General features: G+C 38.0%; 1 protein-coding gene across 1 annotated transcript in view; it reads left to right on the forward strand.

Moving 5' to 3' along the window:
* RNF169 (ring finger protein 169) overlaps window positions 1-17,998 on the forward strand; it is a 97,035-nt gene that overhangs the window by 46,377 nt on the left and 32,660 nt on the right. Inside the window, exon 3 of the mRNA XM_004482657.4 lies at window positions 16,153-16,299. Within this exon, the coding sequence (XP_004482714.2) occupies window positions 16,153-16,299 (147 nt within the window). The remainder of the gene's footprint in view (window positions 1-16,152; window positions 16,300-17,998) is intronic.

A 17,998-nucleotide genomic window follows, 5' to 3' on the forward strand; every position in this document is an offset into this window, starting at 1 on the left:
ATGTTATACAGTCCCATGTTTCTTCCTTTTAGCTTTCCTTCTAGTGATATACATGAGTCTAAACTTTCCTTTTCAACCACAGTAACACTCACTATAATGTGCTACCATCACCTCTCTCAATTTCCAAACATTTACATTCAACTTTATACAAATTCTGCACAAATTAAGCATCAGATCCCCATTCTATATTCTGGAGACCTGTATTCTAGATACATTAACTCTTTAAGTTTGCTTGTTATATTTAGTTCATATTAGATCATACAATATTTGTCCTTTTATGTCTCACTTATTTCACTCAACATAGCTTCATCCATGTTGTCATGTGCATCAAGACTTCATTTCTTCTTATAGCTCAATAATGTTCCATCTAGGTATATACCACATTTTGTTTATCCATTCTTCAGTTGATGGACATTTGGGCTGCTTCCATCTTTTGGCAGTTGTGAATAATGCTGCTGTAAATATCAGTGTGCAAATGTTTTTTTGTGTCTCTGCTTTCCGTTCTTCTGAGTATATACCTAGTAGCAGGATTGATGAATCATATGGCAGTTCTATATTTAGCTTCCTGAGGAACTGCCAAACTGTCTTCCACATGGGAATGTACTATTCCACATTCCCCACCATCAGTGAGTGAGTGTTCCTATTTTTCTACATCATCTCCAACACTTGTAGTTTTCTGTTTTCTAAGTTGCATCCACTCTTGTAGGTGTGAAATATCTCATTGTAATTCTGCTTTGCATTTCTCTAATAGCTAGTAATGTCAATCATCTTTTCATGTGCTTTTAAACCATTTGTACTTCCTCTTTGGAGAAATGTCTATTCATGTCTTTTGCCTGTTTTTAAATTGGATTGCCTTTTTTTATCATTGATTTGTAGGCTCTCTTTATTATCCTGTATGTTAAACCCTTATTAGATATGTTTTTATTTCAGTGTGGTTAGTAGTAATATCTCCCTTTTCATTTCTGATTTTTGTTATTTGTGTGCCCTTTTTTTTGGTCAGTCTAGAAAAAAAGTTTGTCAATTTTGTTGATTTTCTCAAAGAACCAACTTGGTTTTTTTCAATTTTCTTTTTTTTCTATTTCACTTATCTCTGCTCTAATCTTTGTTACTTCCTTTCTTCTGCTCACTTTGGGTTTAGTTTGCTCTTCTTTTTCTAGTTCTTCCAGTTTTGAGGTTAGGTCTCTGATTTGAAGTCTTTATTTTTTTTAATAGAAGCATTTAGAGCTATAAATTTCCCTCTCAGCACTGCTTTCACTGCATCCCATAATTTTGGGTATATTATATTTTCTTTTTCATTTGCCTCAATTTATTTCATAATTTCATTTCTGTTTTCCTCTACCCATTGGTTGTTTAAGAGTGTATTGTTTAATTTGTACATATTACAAATTTTGCTTTTCTCCCTCTGTAATTGATTTCTAGCTTCATTCCATTGTGTTTGGAGAGTATACATTGCATGATTTCAATATTTTGAATTTACTGAGACTTGTTTTGTGACCCAGCATATGTTCTACCTTTGAGAATGATCCATATACACTTGAGTACAACGTATAGTTTGTTTTGGTTGGGTGCAGTGTTATATATATTTCTAAGTCTAGTTGGTTTTATATCTCATTCAAGTTCTTTTTTTTTCAAACTGTATCCAGCTTTTATTCAAGATACTTTTCATAAACAATCATGGCATTTCATGGGCAGACAATCATTAATGGTATACAACAACTTTCAAACTCCCTTCTTCAATGGACTACCAAAATCAGGAAGCCACTATAAAACCCAATAAAGTCTTCATTTGATGCTCTGAACAGGGGAAGTTTAGAGTGAGGGTTGACATTTCACATTTAGCATGTTGTTTAACAACTTTTCACAAGCCAACCCTGACTTTCAGTAAATGAAATGAAAACAGCAGAATTATCCACAATCTAAAAAAGGAATTGCTACTTTTTTGAGGGATGCTATATCCATGGCATCAGTGGAAAGTCCAGATTACCTGACATCCTGGTAACCAATTTTTTTTGGGTCAGGCCCCAACAGGTCTCTGGGTTAAGGGAGTCAAGTGTATGCTGAAGGCAGAGAGAGAGAATAGGTCATGAGGACATAAAAACAAATTTTAGTTTTCCACACCGCAAGGCATCTGTGCCAAGATGAATAATGTTTATCAATGTCAGGGATTTCCTTCTGGGAATAAAGAGGAAGTCTCTCAAAAAACTAAGGGGAAAGGTGTTTTCTCCCATATTAATCCAGCTTCAGAGATAGTCTATTAGTGACATTTGCCCCTTCCCCCCAAAACAATGAAGTGTTCTGTGTGCTAACAACATAGCTTAAAAAAAAAAAGTAAATCAAAATTCTGCATTTTTATAAAACTTGATAAAAAATAGTATTTCAAACTGTCCAGTCACCAGAAGTACACATTTATCAAAAATGCTCACACTTCACTTGGCATTTCCAGCACCTTCTGCTTTCTGTGCCTGGACTGTTTTGGCATCTCCATTTTCTGCAGGGTTATTCCCATCCTTGCCAGCATCAGCTTTCCCTTTTTTCCCTTTGGGTACCTTCTCTCCTTTCTTTGCAGGGGCCTTTTTAGGCTTGGGTTCTGGCTTTGGAGGAGCAGGTTTAGCAGATAACCTTGCAGATCTTCTCTGTGGTTCATCCTTTATCTCCTTTAACGTCCCTTTCAGCCTTTCTCTTGGGCATGGTGGTGGCGGTGGGATGTGGGCGCTGGATGAGGGGATGCAGCTGCACATGGGCTTTGGTCGGTCGGAGGGTTGTTCTCGCCTCTTCTTCACACTGCTCCTCATTCAAATTCTATACATCCTTATTGATCTTGTGACTAAATGTTCTATCCATTATTTTTATTTTTTTAAAGATTTACTTATTTATTTTCCTCTCTTCCCCTCCTCCTGCCCTGCTGTTTTTGTTCTCTGTGTCTTCTCTTCTCATTTTCTCTCTAGGATTCACTGGGATTCAATCCTGGAGACCTCTGATGGGGAGAGAGGTTCCCTGTCCATTGTACCACCTCAGTTCCTGGTCTCTGCTCCTTTTCACCTTGTCTCTCCCCTTGTCTCTCTTTTTTTGGTGCATTATCATCTTGCTGCATGACTCACTTGTGTGGGCACTGGTTCACCACACGGGCTCTCATGCAGGCACTGGCTTGTCGCACAGGCACCCTTTCTCTTCTTTTTTTTTCATGAGGAGGCCCCAGGGATCGAACCCAGGTCCTCCCATATGGTAGGTGGAAGCTCTATCACTTGAATCACATCCACTTCCCTGTTCTATGCATTACTAAGAGCGGTGGGTTTGGGAGCTGGTGTAGCTAGGTGGCTGAGCACCTGCTTCCCATGTATGAGGTACTGGATTCAATCCCTGGTGCCTCCTTAAAAAAAAAAGTGGTGGTTTAAAGTCTCCTAAAATTAATGTAAAACAGTCAGTTTCTACTTACAAATCTGTCAGTATTTGCTTCATATATTTTGGGCCTCTTCTGATAGATACATATATATTTATGATTGTTACATGTTCCTATTGAATTGTCCCCCTTATCAGTATATAATGACCTCTTTGTTTCCTGCAGCTTATTTTGACTTGAAGTCTATTTAATACATTAGCCACCTGAGCTCTCTTTTGGTTACTACTTACATGGTATATTTTTTTCTCATCCTTTCACCCTCAACCTACTTGTACCTAACTTTTTTCTCATCCTTTCACCCTCAACCTACTTGTATCCTACTTGTATCTGACTTTAAGATGAGTCTTTGCAGATAGTTTCTAGTTGGGTCATGCTTTTTTACCCATTTTGCCAATCTCTGCCTTTTGATTGAAGAGTTTAATCCATTTATATATATATGTATTTTTTTTTCTCTCCTTTTCCCCTCCCGCCCCCCCCCCCCCAATTGCCTGCTCTCTGTGTCCATTTGCTGTGTGTTCTTCTTTGTCCACTTGCATTCTTGTCAGCAGCACCGGGAATCTGTGTCTCTTTTTGTTGCATCATCTTGCTGCATCAGCTCTCCACGTATATGGCGTCACTCCTGCACTTTTTTTGCACAGGACACCTCTCCTTGAGGGGCGCACTCCTTGTGTGTGGGGCTCCCCTACACAGGGGATACCCCTGCATGGCACAGTACTCCTTTGTGCGCATCAGCACTGCATGTGGGCCAGCTCACCACAATGGGTCAGGAGGCCCTGGGTTTGAACCCTGGACCTCTCTATGTGGTAGGCAGATGCTCTATCAGTTGAGCCAAATTCACTTCCCAATCAATTTATATTTAAAGTCACTACTGATAATACAGGACTTTATTCTGCCATCTTGCTATTAGTAAGTCTTATGCCTTTTTTTGTCCCTCAGTTCTGTTAAAGCCTACTTTTATATTTATTTGCTTTCTTGTGTTTTAACATACTGAGGGCCTTCTTATTTCTCTCTGGATATATCTTTCATATGATTTTCTTGTGGTTTCCATGGGGTTAAAATTTAACATTCTGTTTTAATTTGCTAAAGGCTGCCAATGCAAAATATCAGAAGTGGGTTGGCTTTTACAATAGGGATTTATTAGGGTAGACACTTACAGTTCCAAGGCTGCGAATATGTCCAAATTAAGGCATCATCAAAAGATGCTGTCTCACCAAATTGCAGCAGTGGGCGCATGGTGGTATCATCTAAAGATTTATTCTCTTGGAACTCACCTTTGGGCAATTAAGTCCATGGCCAGTTTTTCCTCTCTCCTCATTGCCTCAGCTGTTTTCTCAGCCTCTTTGAGTTTCCCTGTCTTTTTGTGCTTGCAGGTGATCCTGGAGTCCTCTCTCACATGGCAAGGTAAAATGGTGGCTCTCTTTCTCTGTTTATCTCTGCATATTTCTCCCATTTATATAGGATTCAAGCAAAAGGGCCAAGACCCACCCTGGGTCACTGAAGTACTCAAATAAAAGGCCCCCAACTGAATTAATTCCAATCAGAGTCCCACAGCCACAGGAATGGATTAACTCCAAGAACATGATCTTTTCTGGGATTCACAAAAAGCTTCAAACTCTCACATCCTAAATATAAAACAATTATATTTGGTTTGATACCAACCTAAACCCATCTGTCCCCCACCATTTTTTATACTTATTACGACTTACATTTTTGCACATTGTGTGTCCAAAAACCTAGGTTTATCATTACTTTTTATGCATTTGTATTTTAGCACCTTTAAGAGGTAAGAAGTGGTGTTATATACCAAACAATACAATACAGTACAATAATAGTGGCATTTATAATTACCCAAATGGTTACCTTTACCACATGTGTTTATTTTTTATACTGCTTTGAACCATTGTTTAGTGTCCTTTTGTTTCAGTCTGAAGAACTCCCTTTGGCATTGCTGGTAGGGCAGGTCTAGTGGTCATGAACTCCCTCAGCTTTTGTTTATCTGAGAATGTCTTAATCTCTCCCTCCTTTTTAAAAGAAAGTTGGCTGGATATAAAATTTTGACTGGCTACTGTTTTCCTTCAGCTCTTTGAGTATTCCAACCCACTGCCTTCTTGCTTCCATGGTTTCTGATGAGAAATTGGCACTCAAGCTAATTGGGACTCCCTTGTACGTAAACCTTTGTTTTCCTCTTGCAGCTTTCAGAACTCTCTTTTCTCCTTTGCATTTGATGGTGTAATCAGTACATGATGGGGTATATTTTCCTTCATATTTATCCTGTTTGGTGTTGTTGAGCTTCTTGGATGTGCATATTCATGTCTTTTGCTAAGTTTGGGAAGTTCTCTGTCATTATTCTATGGCTATTCCTTTGGCCCCTTTCTCTCTTCTTCTTCTGAAACTCTTTTAATACATATATTGATCCATCTGATGATGTCCCATAGCTGTATTAGGCTATTATTGCTTTTATTATTTATTTTTTCTTTCTGTTCCTCAGCCTGACTCATTTCAAGTGCCTTGTCTTTATGTCTTGAAGTTCACTGATTCTTTCTTCTGCAAGCCCCATTCTGCTTTTGAAATCTTTTGGGGTATTTTTCATTTCAGTTATTGTGGTCTTCGACTCCAGTAGTTCTATTTCATTCCTTTTAAAATTTTGTATCTCTTAATCACACTCTCATTCATTCATTGTTCATTCATTGTTTTCCTGTTATCTATTATTTCTTTCTTTGTAGTTTCCTTCATCTTCTTTAGCATTTTTAAGATCATTTTTAAGGGCTTTGTTCACTATGCCCACTTTATTGGTGTTTTCTGTATTTTTATCCTCTTCCTTTGGATGGGCCATCATTTCCTATTTCTTTGTCTTGTACTCTTATTGCACAATGTACATTTTTTTTCACTGTACATTTTAATATTTTAAAATATTAACTCTGGGATTTATTTCCTGGGATGTCTGTTTCTTGGTTTTGTAACCAGCTGGTGATAAGGCAAGTACCAAGGATAGCTGGCATCCAGCCCCAAAACGCCACAGTCTTCTGGGAGAAAGCATTGCTTTGCTGATGCTCCTAGCTTTAAAACTGCAGGTCAGTAAGTTCCCATGGTTGAACTGAAACAATTGTATCTTATTTGTTTTAGCAGCTAGGAAACTAAAACAGGTGCCAAGTCAACTCAATGGAGAGGAAACAGTCTTTTCAGCAAATGGTTCTGGGGGAACTAGATATCCACATGCAAAAGAATGAGAGTGAACCCCTACCTCACACCATATACAGAAGTTAACTCAAACAAGCTTAATGACCTAAATATACGATCTAAAACTATAAAACTCTAAGAAGAAAACATAGGGAAATATTGCCAAGACCTTTTTTTAGGCAGTAGATTCTTAGACTTTATACAACAAGCACAAACAACAAAGGATAAAACAGATAAATTCAACTTAAGCTTTTGGAAGAAAATTGTCAGAAGATGGCAGAGTAGGAAGCTCCAGGATTCAGTCCTTTCATTCAGTCTTTAAATGGCAGGAACTGTGTGAAACAAGTGTTTTGAAACGTTAGAGGTCAGTAGAACACTGTATAGTATCCAGGGAAGAGAGGAGGAAGACGCTGGTAAAGTACTGTAAGGACCAGTAAATCATTCCATCTGCACAGGGCAGTTATAGGCACACATCACCTACTCTTGTGGCATGCTGCCACCATGGAGTCCAACCCCTGACTAGCTCACTGTGACAGAAAGGGACATAAAAATCCTCTTCCCCAAGAAGAGGGTAGTCCACAGGCAATCACTGGTCTTGGCTTTTGATTAGCAACTTTGAATCACTGGGCACCTGGCTCCAAGGGCAGCCACTGTTCTGTCCCACTCCAGACAAAGGCAGCAGAAGGGGACACTTAAAGACAATGCTTCCTCAGGACTGCAGAGGACAAGTTCAAGGGCCGCATTGCTGGGAAGATAAAGAAAGCTCAGCTTGGGGGAGCCATGGAAGAAGCTCCTGGCACCCTTCCTAATACCCTCCCAGAGCACTTTGGAGCCAGCCTCTGACCTTTTCATGGATCCCTGAACATGTCTCATCTGGGAAAACTGACTTGGGAAAGTCCTGTCCAGCGTGCCCCTCCTCCTAGAATTTCACCTCCAAGCAAAAGCAGCTTGAGACAACCAAGGAGTATACAAAACTATAGAGATGGAGAGTAGAGGGCAAAGGCTTGCCTGTTTTAAATACCAGGTAGAAGGAGGTCTGTCCCCTGGGAAATAGAGGGGGCATTCAAACCACTGTAAACAAGAGGACTCCAAAACAATGAACAAGCACAAGCCCAGGACAAGACACAGGCCCTGAAAAGACAAGGAGGACCATGCACAATGCATATTCCTTGGACAGATCGTCCTTATAAGAGGGCTGAAGCTCAAAAACATCTGTCTAATAACAAACTGGTTACAAAACCAAGGCTCCATCCCAATGAAGATGGAAGAATGAGAAGCCTTAAACAACCAGCATGGATTCTCAGAAACATCTTTCTCACAAGTTCAAGAAAACTGTTAAAGGATTATAGTAACAGAGTGAAAACTGAGTCAAGAAAAAAGGCAACTTAAAAATGGTAATGTCTCCCAGTACCCTTGTTGACCCCTCCCCACCCACTTAATGGCTTGGTGTGGAACTGGCCTGTGGTCTCAGTGTAGGTCCCTGGTCCAATTCCAAAGGCAGCAGAGTAGCCTTCATATATATACTAGGAGATGTATGCCTGGTGGGGGCCTGCAGGACTGAATTAGGACACTCATTGCAGTGTGGATGTCCCAGAATTTTTCCTGCTTTGAAGACAGCTCACAGGGCTTTCTTATAGAATGCTATGGGAGAGTAGTGAAGTTGTGGCTGCCTGGGGCAAGGGATTGCTGACTGTGGGACATATAGTTCCAGGACAATGAGGAAATGGTTTTTTAAGGGAGAGGGGACATTCTTATCTGTGTAAATGGGGGAATGCCTAGAACTGTGCATATGCCTGAGACAAGATACATGTGCAGAAAGGGCCAGGGAGGCCCCTAAACCTTTGCCTTGAGCTGTTCCTTAAACTCATTTTATGGATAAATTCTGAAGGAGAGCACTTGCACAGGCCAATCTCCAAAGACTGGGGAATGGTTTTTTTTTTGGTTTGTTTTTTAATTTTATTTTGCTAGCTCCTTGTAGTCAAGGAAAGCTTTGTCATAATACTAGATAGCTACAAGCTTAAGGAACAGATGATTCAGAGTCTAAATTCCAGCCCTAACATATTAAAATATCAAAACGTCCAGGTTTCTACAAAAGTTACACAACATATAAAGAAACGTGAAGTGATGACTTAAGCAAAGGAGAAGATTAAAGCATTAAAAATCATAATGAGAAGAATCAGACCTGTGACATTCCAGTCAGACTTAAAAAAAAAAATTGTCCTAAATATGCTCAAAGAACTCAAGGAAAACATGGACAAAGAACTAAAGGAAATCAGGAAACTTATAGATGAACACAGATTATCAATTGAGAGATTATGAAAAGGAACAAAAAAGAAAAATTACTTACCTTGATTCAACAGCATATTGAAGTTGGCAGAAGAAAGACTCAGTGAACTTGAGGATAAGATAATTGGAATCATCCTGTGAGAAGTAAAAGAAGAAAGATAAAAGGGAAGTAAACAGAGCCTGAGGAACCTGTGGGATACAAGTCAAGCATACCAGTACACATGTTGTGGCAGTCCCAGATGGAGAAGAGAGAAAGGGGCAAAAAGACTATTTGAAGAAATAATGACTGAAAACTTCCCAAATTAAACAAAAGACAGGAATGTACATATCCAAGACACTCCATGAACTCCAAACAGGATAAACCCAAATAGACAGACACCGTGACATATTATAATCAAACTGTCAGGTGCCAAAGATAAAGTAAATTCTGAAAGCCTCAAGAGAGAAGCAAGGTGTTCTATGCAAGTGTGTCTCAATAAGATTAAGTGCTAATTTTTCGCTGGAAACCATGGAGGCAAATAGGCAGTAGGATGGCATATTTAAAGTGCTGAAAGCAAAAAATTGCCACCAAGGATTCTATACCTGACAAAACTGTTTTTCGAAAATGAGAGAGAAAGTTGTATATACCCCAGAAAGACATGTTCTTAAGTCTAATCCATTCCTTTTGATGAGGCTACTTCAGTTAAGACATGACCCACCTCATTCATTATGGGTCTTAATCTGTTGCAGGAGTACTTTATAAGAGAATGAAATTCAGACAGAGGAGAACCATGGAAGCAAGAAGCTGAAAGCAACAATATCTGGAATAGAAGGGAGAGATCAGCAGTTGCTGCCATGGGTCTTGCCATATGGCAAAGGAGCCACAGATTTCCAGGAGCCAGTCTTTGGGAAGAAAGCATCATTTAGATGATGCCTTGATTTGGACATTGTCCTGGCCTCCAATTGTAAACTAATATATTTCCACTGTTTAAGCTCCCCCACCAAAAAAAATTAGGGAGAGATGGCAGCCTTCCCAGATAAACCAAAGCTGAAGGAGTTAATCACCACTGTGGTGGCCCTATATGACATGAGATGCTAAAGGGATTTCTGCAAGTTGAAAGGAAAGGACAAGAGAAAATGGATCCAAACCATGTGAAAAAATAAAGATCTCTGGCAGGAGTAATGACATAGGTAAATATAAACACCAATACTATTGTAATTTTGTTTTATAATTGCACTTTTTACTTCCTACAGGATCTAAAAGGCAAATGCATAAAATGTAATGAGAAATCATTGGTTTTGGACTCAATGTATAAACATGTAACCTGTGACAGGAAGTACATAAAGCTAGGGGAAGATAGGAACATGTTTGTATATACTATTGAAGTTATCAAAGTGAATGAGATTGTTACAGATTTAGGATGTTAAATTTAAGCCCTGTAGTAACTACAAAGAAAAGGCAAGGCAAAGACTGGGAAAAATGTTCTAAAAAATATAACTAATAGTGGACTTGTATTAAGAATATATAAAGAACTCATGCATCTAATAATAAGGTTAAAAAAGAGGCCAAAAGTTTGAACAGACACTGCACAAAAGAAGTTAGGCTGCAAAGCTCATGAAAAGTTACACAACTTATTTAGTCAGCAGGGAAATACTAATTAAAACCACAATGAGATATCAGCTCATACTCATTAGAATGGCTAAAGTTAATAGACTGACAGTTCCAAGTGTTGGTGAGAATGTGAATCAGCTAGAACTCTCATACATTGTTAGTGGGAGTGTATGATGGTATGGTTATGATGGGAAACATTTTGACAATTACTTTATAAATTTAAACACACATTTGCTATGTGTCCGAGTAATTCCACTCATAGTTATTATATTTAGCCAAGAGAAACAAAAACATCTGTCTACAAAAGGCATGAATGTTTATAACCACTTTACTCAAAATAGCTCAAAGTTAATATAACCCAAATGTCTAAGAATGAATGGATAAATAAATTGTGGTATATTCATACACTAGAATATAACTCATTCCTAAGAAGGAATGTCCTAGTAATAAACTCAGTAACATAGGTGAATATAAAAAATATCATGTTAATGAATGGAGACAAGCACAATAGAATATATATTGCATGATATTTTAACAGGCAGAACTAATCTATAATCATAGTAATCAGATTAGTTGTTGCCTGGGGTTGAGTGGGATAGAAGTTAGATTGCAAATGTGCATGAAAGGACTTTTCTGGGGTGGTGAAAATGTTCTATATCTTGCTTAGGGAGATGGTTACATGGATGGACATATAGAAATGTGTGTGTGTATGAGTCAACATTCATTAAACTATTCATTCCATATACATTTCATCATATGCAGATTATACGCTAAAACAGTTGATTTTAAAAGTCAACTCTAAGGGGATTAAAGATCTAAATGAGAAAGGCCAAATAAAAAGCTCCTTTGAGATAACATGAGAGAATATTTTCATGACTTTGGGACATGCACAATTTCTTAAATGAGATATAAAAAGCACTAACCTTAAAGTAAAAGATTGATAAATTAGATTGCATTAGAAACTGGAACTTTCTGTCATCAAAAGACATCTTTAATAGAATGAAAAAGGCAAGATAATATATGGGAGAAAAAAAAGTATATAAATACACACATACGCATACAATATGTTTATATATTTTTTCCCTAACAATTACCTCATATCTAAAAAATACAAAGAATTCCTACAAATTACTGGTGTCTGGCCATGAACCTACAGAATGCATTCCACCACATTCTGACGGACACTTAAGACTGAAAAACAAAGTAGGCCACTGCATTTAACAAAATAATAGTTTATTAGGAACTTACAGGCTGGGAAGCTGGCCTGGGTGGCTGCCGGATGTTCAGCATAGCGCTCTGTGCTGCGTGCTAGGCTACAGGTGGTCGTCTAGGGTAAGACCAAGGAGGCATAGAGCTGTGTCCCGATGTGCAAGATCATATATATGTGTTTTTGAAATCCCTGATATGTAGTAGGAGTGGTCCTAGTACAGATAACTATCATGCTTAGGAATATGCACATATGCTTTGAAATGCACTTACAGGATGGAGGTGAGGGGTATTGCCTTATCTAGGAATTTATGGTTTCTCTGGTTTATGGTCTAACTAGGGAAAACAAATCAAATATCTAAAAGATAGAAAGGGCAAAGATGTGAACAGTCAATTTATAAAAGGATTTTTGAATAGTCAATAAACATGAAAAGGTGCTCAACATCTTTAGTTATCAGAGACACGGATACCAATGTGCCCTCACTGGAATGGCTAAAATATACAACTAGTATTAAGTGCTTGCAAGGCTGGCAGCAACTGTCATTCTACACCACTGTGGGAGTAATTTGTACAACCAGTTTGGAGCATCTACTAAATTTGGTATTATCAGTTAAGGTAGAACATACCCATAACTTAGGACTCAACAGTTTCTCTTCTAGAAACAGAGCAGTATGTATACCAGGATACATATTCAAGAATGTTCATAGCAGCTCATTTGTAAATAGCCAAACATGAGAAACTATTGAGATATCCATCAACAATAAAATGTGTTAAATTGTTTTATAGTCAGACAATTGAATATTATGAGAACAATGAGAAGAAACCAATTATTCCGAACATGAATCTCACTAATAGAATGTTGAGTGAAGACATAGATATATATTTATGATTCCACATACTAAGTTCAGAAACGGGTAAAAGTTTTGTGGTTTTAGAAGCCAATGTCATGGTTATCTTTGGTTGAGGAGTAGGCAGAAGGGGGCTCTGAGCTATTTACGAGTAGCATACCGTTTCTTATCTGGGTGGTGGTTACAGGGATGAGCTCTTTTGTGTAATTCATCCTACAGAACAATTATGATTTGTATACTTTTCTGTGTGTATATTAAACTTTAATTTTAAAAAATTAGTGGGCAGATAAAGTTTTGTTCCTAAAAAAAATTTGCACAATATTCTTGGTAGTGCAACTGAGTATGAGGTTAATATATAAAAGTCCATAGTTTTTCTCTCTCTACTAATTAGCGTCTGGAAATGGAAACAGTAAAAAGCCATTCCATTACCGTAGTGGGTAATCTCGCTTTGTTGCACCTGAGATTTCCTTATTCAGGCTCGTAGTGCATGCCTCCCTCCTTTAGGTCTGAGACTTTTTTGCCGTAGCTGCTGCAGTGTCCCCAGTAGAAACTTACTCAAGTTGTACAAGCCAAAGTACAAGGATAAAACTTTGATAAATGGAAGGTGGTGTCAATAGATACATGCTTCCTTTTTCTCACCTCAGACTGACAGCCTTGAGATGCATTCCATAGTTTCTCATTCTGTAGCTTGAGCCAACCATTACACCCTTTGTATAGGCGCTCCATCTTTCCCTGTTACGCCGCCTGTTCTTGCCTCTGCTCCCTAGTGAAGTATTTATGCGTAGGCCAGTAGCACCGAGGTTGAGAAACCCTGGTGTCCGATGCCAGAGGCATGTTCTAAAATTGAAGGTCTTTAATATTCAGTCTCTGTGACTTTGGGAAGTAACCACTGAGTCTTAATTTTGTGTCTACAAAACTGTAATGATAAATAGATTAAAACAGAGCTTTTAAGGATTAAGTGAGATAAGGTGTATAAGGATTTAATGCATGGAATCTGGAACATAGAAGATACAATAAACAGCAATTATTGTTATTTCTCTTTAAAGTTTATATGCTGCTTTCTCACATTCCCTGAGGCTTTTTTTTGGTATTAAAACTCTTTTTTCTAGAGACCCAGTTCTCAAATCCTTATAGATAACCACCAAGAGGGACAAGAAAAATAGTTCTTCCACAGAACCCATTACATAGAAAACATCAGCATGATTGATGTGAGGATTCAAATGGGCCTATGGGTTTTCGCCTTTATACATGCTTGGCTTTGTTAAGATGATGTTCTGTTAGTAATGACTAACCATTGCAATGAAAAGGCTGTTTTGCCAGCAACAGTAGTCCACTGTCAGAGTGAAAACTGAAATAAAAATTATTAAGAGGCAGAAGGATACTTTCTATAACTTTAGAAAAGTCAGAGTACATAATATGTAAACACTAAACAAAATAACACTAAAATATATAAAATGGGGTATTTAATATTCAATTTTTAAAGAATAGTACCATCCTTTTATAGATTGTGTATGTCAGACGGGTGCAGCTATCCTGTGTATTTAGAATCTTTAGCAGCATCTCTGGCCTCTACCCCATTAGGTGCCAGTAGCAACTCCCCCCCCCTTACCATTTGTGATAACCAAAAATGTCTCCAGACATTGCCAGCTGTCCCCTGGGGACAAAATCACCCTTGGTTGCAAATCACTGAGAGATCTAGATTTGAATTCCAGCTTCAGTAACTGTATGGCTGTGTGAATTAATTTACTACTTAACCCTTAAACCGTAGTTTTCTTGTTAAGTGAGATAATGTATGTACAGTACTTAACTCAGCACGTGATACATAGATTTCAGTAAATGATAGCAGTTATTGTGATGCTGAAACCTGATATCTTTTGTGCCTCTCTGCTTCTGTGTCCCTCTAAATGAAATGCCCTTTTAGGTAGCTTGTAGCCAAGTTGTTGAACAAGACTTTCTCATCTAAGATATTCAAAAGGCCTTGATTCTTTTATGTGGGTAGTTAGGGCAGACCTCAGGTTTGCTTTCTCCCTGGCTATGGTTTTGCTTTTCTCCCTCTTGTGTTCTTCTTTGAGGTGGGCAGAGTTTGGAATAGATTATGTCATTTAAATCTTCTGGCGTAGCACATTGTATATGGTGTTCTTTGCATATTCATAATCTCTTGAATTAGACTCATTGTGTTAAAGTCTAGTTCAGGCTTACATGAATCAAACTTGTAGAAATTGGGAAGATACAACTAAGGCTTTATGGTTGTTTAGCATTATTGTTGACTTTGGCCTTGGGACTCCATTCAATCAAAAAGACACTACTTGCTCTTTAGCCTATTTTTTTTTTTTTAGCAAGACTGATTTAAAATATTAATAGTCTATAATGGCTTTGATATACATTAACTCATTTACATTTTATTAAAACTCTGTGATGTGAAAAGGGAAGAAAAGAGATAAGGAGGCGGTGGACTTGGCCCAGTGGTTAGGGCGTCCCATGTGGTCATGGGAGGTCTGTGGTTCAAACCCTGGGCCTCCTTGACCCGTGTGGAGCTGGCCCATGCACAGTGCTGATGCCCGCAAGGAGTGCCCTGCCACGCAGGGGTGTTCCCCGCGTACGGGAGCCCCACGTGCAAGGAGTGCACCCGTAAGGAGAGCCGCCCAGCGCGAAAGAATGTGCAGTCTGCCCAGGAATGGCACCGCACACACGAGAGCTGACACAAGATGATGCAACAAAAAGAAACACAGATTCCCGTGCTGCTGACAACAACAGAAGTGGACAAAGACGACGCAGCAAATAGACACAGAGAACAGACAACCGAGGTGGGGAGGAAGGGGAGAGAAATAAATAAATAAATAAATCTTTAAAAAAAAAAGAGATAAGGAAAGGGAAAACATAGTGAACTGAAAGTGCACAGGAAGACACTGTGCTTTATATTATCTCATTCTCTCCTTACAATGTATCTGCAAAGTAAATAGCATTATCCCTAATTTGTAGGTAAGTGAATCATTTGCCCAAGATTATACAACTGGTGAGTGACAGAACCACTGGAACCTGGGTTTTTATTCCAAAGTCCATGCTATTTTTGTAAAACCATGCCACCTCCCCCAAATGAAGAACATATGCCTCTGCCTTTAATTTCTTCATAGACCATGCATATTGAGCTACTCTGAACCACAGGATAATAGTATAACATGTAGGGCATTGGGACTATGATAAATCATTTTTTATGTTGCCAACAAGGCATAAAGACCTGCCTTGCCTAACCCCAGTTTCTCGTGCTCTCTGTGTACTTCATCTCTGCTTCTCCTGGGCCAATGCAGTTATGTCTGGCTTATGGGAATAAGGAAAGCTTTTAGGTTCAGCCTTTTTTGGTAAGTGATAAAGCTTATTTTTTTGATTATGTGTATTATCTTAGCTTTCATGGTTTCATATTGCTCAAGAATGCAGAGCAGTTAAATCTTAAGCTATGAAGTGTATGTTTGGCAGGAGCTGAGTAAAAGCAGACTTACTTAAAAGTCAAGAGGACTTTATATCTGATAAGAAAAATAGTCTCCAAACTGCCATGTGATCTCTTTGTTTTAATAGACTCTTAGGTAAATGATGTTTTTCTAAGTCTAGAGTTGCCTAAAACTCTTCTGTATTGGTGTAATTTGTATTTTTAGTTGAGAGAAGAAAAGTTACAAGAGGAGAAAACCTCAGAAGATCAGATCCACAAGCTGTTACCAGAGGATACAGAAATAGGGAAAAGGAAAATGGATGAACAGAAAAAAAGAGATGAGCCATTAGCACTGAAAACAAATCTGGAACGTGTAAGTAGATCACCATTTTGATGGACATCTGCCTCAGAATCAGCAGGTAGCCCAGGTGACATGGATCTAAAACTCCTATGTTGGTGACCAGTAATACTCCTTGACAGCACAATTTTAAGAGTAGTAAAAAGTTTAGGGTCTAGGTGAGAGCTGGAAAAAATAATTTATGAATGGGACAGTGAAATCTGTGTGGAAAAATTAAGGGAACAGTGGGAAGAAAGGTGAATGAGAGGAAAAACCTTAGTATAGTACACTACTAGTGATAATTTATATATATATATATATATATATAGTCATTTTGATTCTTGTGCTGTTTTTTGACTTTTAATTTTCATACGTTGTATAACTTCAACTAGTTTTCCTTAAGGCTTGTATTTTACTTCTCCTTATTCTTTATAATGCCTTAAGAAACAGTGCTAGATATAAGGTAGATCTTCAATATTAGATTAGATTCTTAGTCTAAACTTAATCTAATTTGACTTTTAATTGGGCCAAATCTTGCCTGAAGTGCTTTTTTTTTCATTATTTATTTATGAAGCAACTCACCATACAAGGTTGTAAGAGATATATATAACATAATAAAACACTTGGAAGATCCACTGATTACACTCAAATTATTACAATTGAGATTTATTTCTTTAGTTTGCCATACTGGACATCTGGTAACACTTGTGTGCACTGAATGTGTCTTTAGAGTCATATACTTTTAAATATTTTGTTGATTCAGGTTTGTTAATATTTTTTAATTAGCCAGAGTTATTATTTCATTATTTATAAATTTTATTATTTATAAAGATAGGCAACATAGCAGTGTAGCAAAAAAAATCACTGGACTAAAAGTCTGCCTCTTTAGACAGGTCCCAGCACTCTGACAAACTGAATGGCTTTGGACAAGCTACTTAATTCTTCTTTGTTTCTGGTTTACTATTTGCAAAGATATTTTTTCCTGAACTTCCCAAACTGAAATTATTTGAGCTTTCTTGGATCAGTAATATTTGCTGATTGCCACATGCATGTGGGGCTTTCAGATTTCATTTCTAATAATAACAATTATTGTTTATTATTAAAACACCTTGAACTTTACAGGGTTTTAATTTTCTAAAAGATTCAGTTTAATAAGCATGAAGTGCTTGTATACTCATTAATGCTTTGTATTTTTGGACCAGGTAAAAGACTGCTACTGACTGAAGAGGATACTAAAAATATAGCTAGAAAGGCAAGAATAAAGTATATGATAGTCTTAGTCATGTAATACATCTTTGGCTAGTAGCCCCAGCTATGGTCGTGGTCTCGCAGGCAAAACAACCTGGAAGGACCTTCTTTGTTGAACAAACCAGTCAAGTCAGAGATTCCTCAGCCTCTACCTTGGTTCCCCTGTAGAAAGAGGTTGCCACTCCTGGCCTTGCCAGATACAGGCCTTGCCAGATACAGGTTTCCTGTAGAAAATGAGCTCTCTACTATTAATTCATGTCAAGATAGAGAAATTATTCCAGTTATTTTTTCTTTTGCCACCACCATATTTGAAATAGAAATCAGGTGCATCAAGCTAACTTTAATCTTAAAAAGAATCAAGAGATACCCATTCTCAAATTTGTAATAGTCAGTTTTGTAAACATTTCTATGTAAAAACACACTGAGGGAATGGGTATAACTCAGTGGTTGAGCACCTGCCTCTTACATACAAAGTCCTGGGTTCAAT

This window comes from Dasypus novemcinctus, chromosome 10, assembly GCF_030445035.2.
Source record: "Dasypus novemcinctus isolate mDasNov1 chromosome 10, mDasNov1.1.hap2, whole genome shotgun sequence".
NCBI classification, from domain to species: domain Eukaryota; kingdom Metazoa; phylum Chordata; class Mammalia; order Cingulata; family Dasypodidae; genus Dasypus; species Dasypus novemcinctus.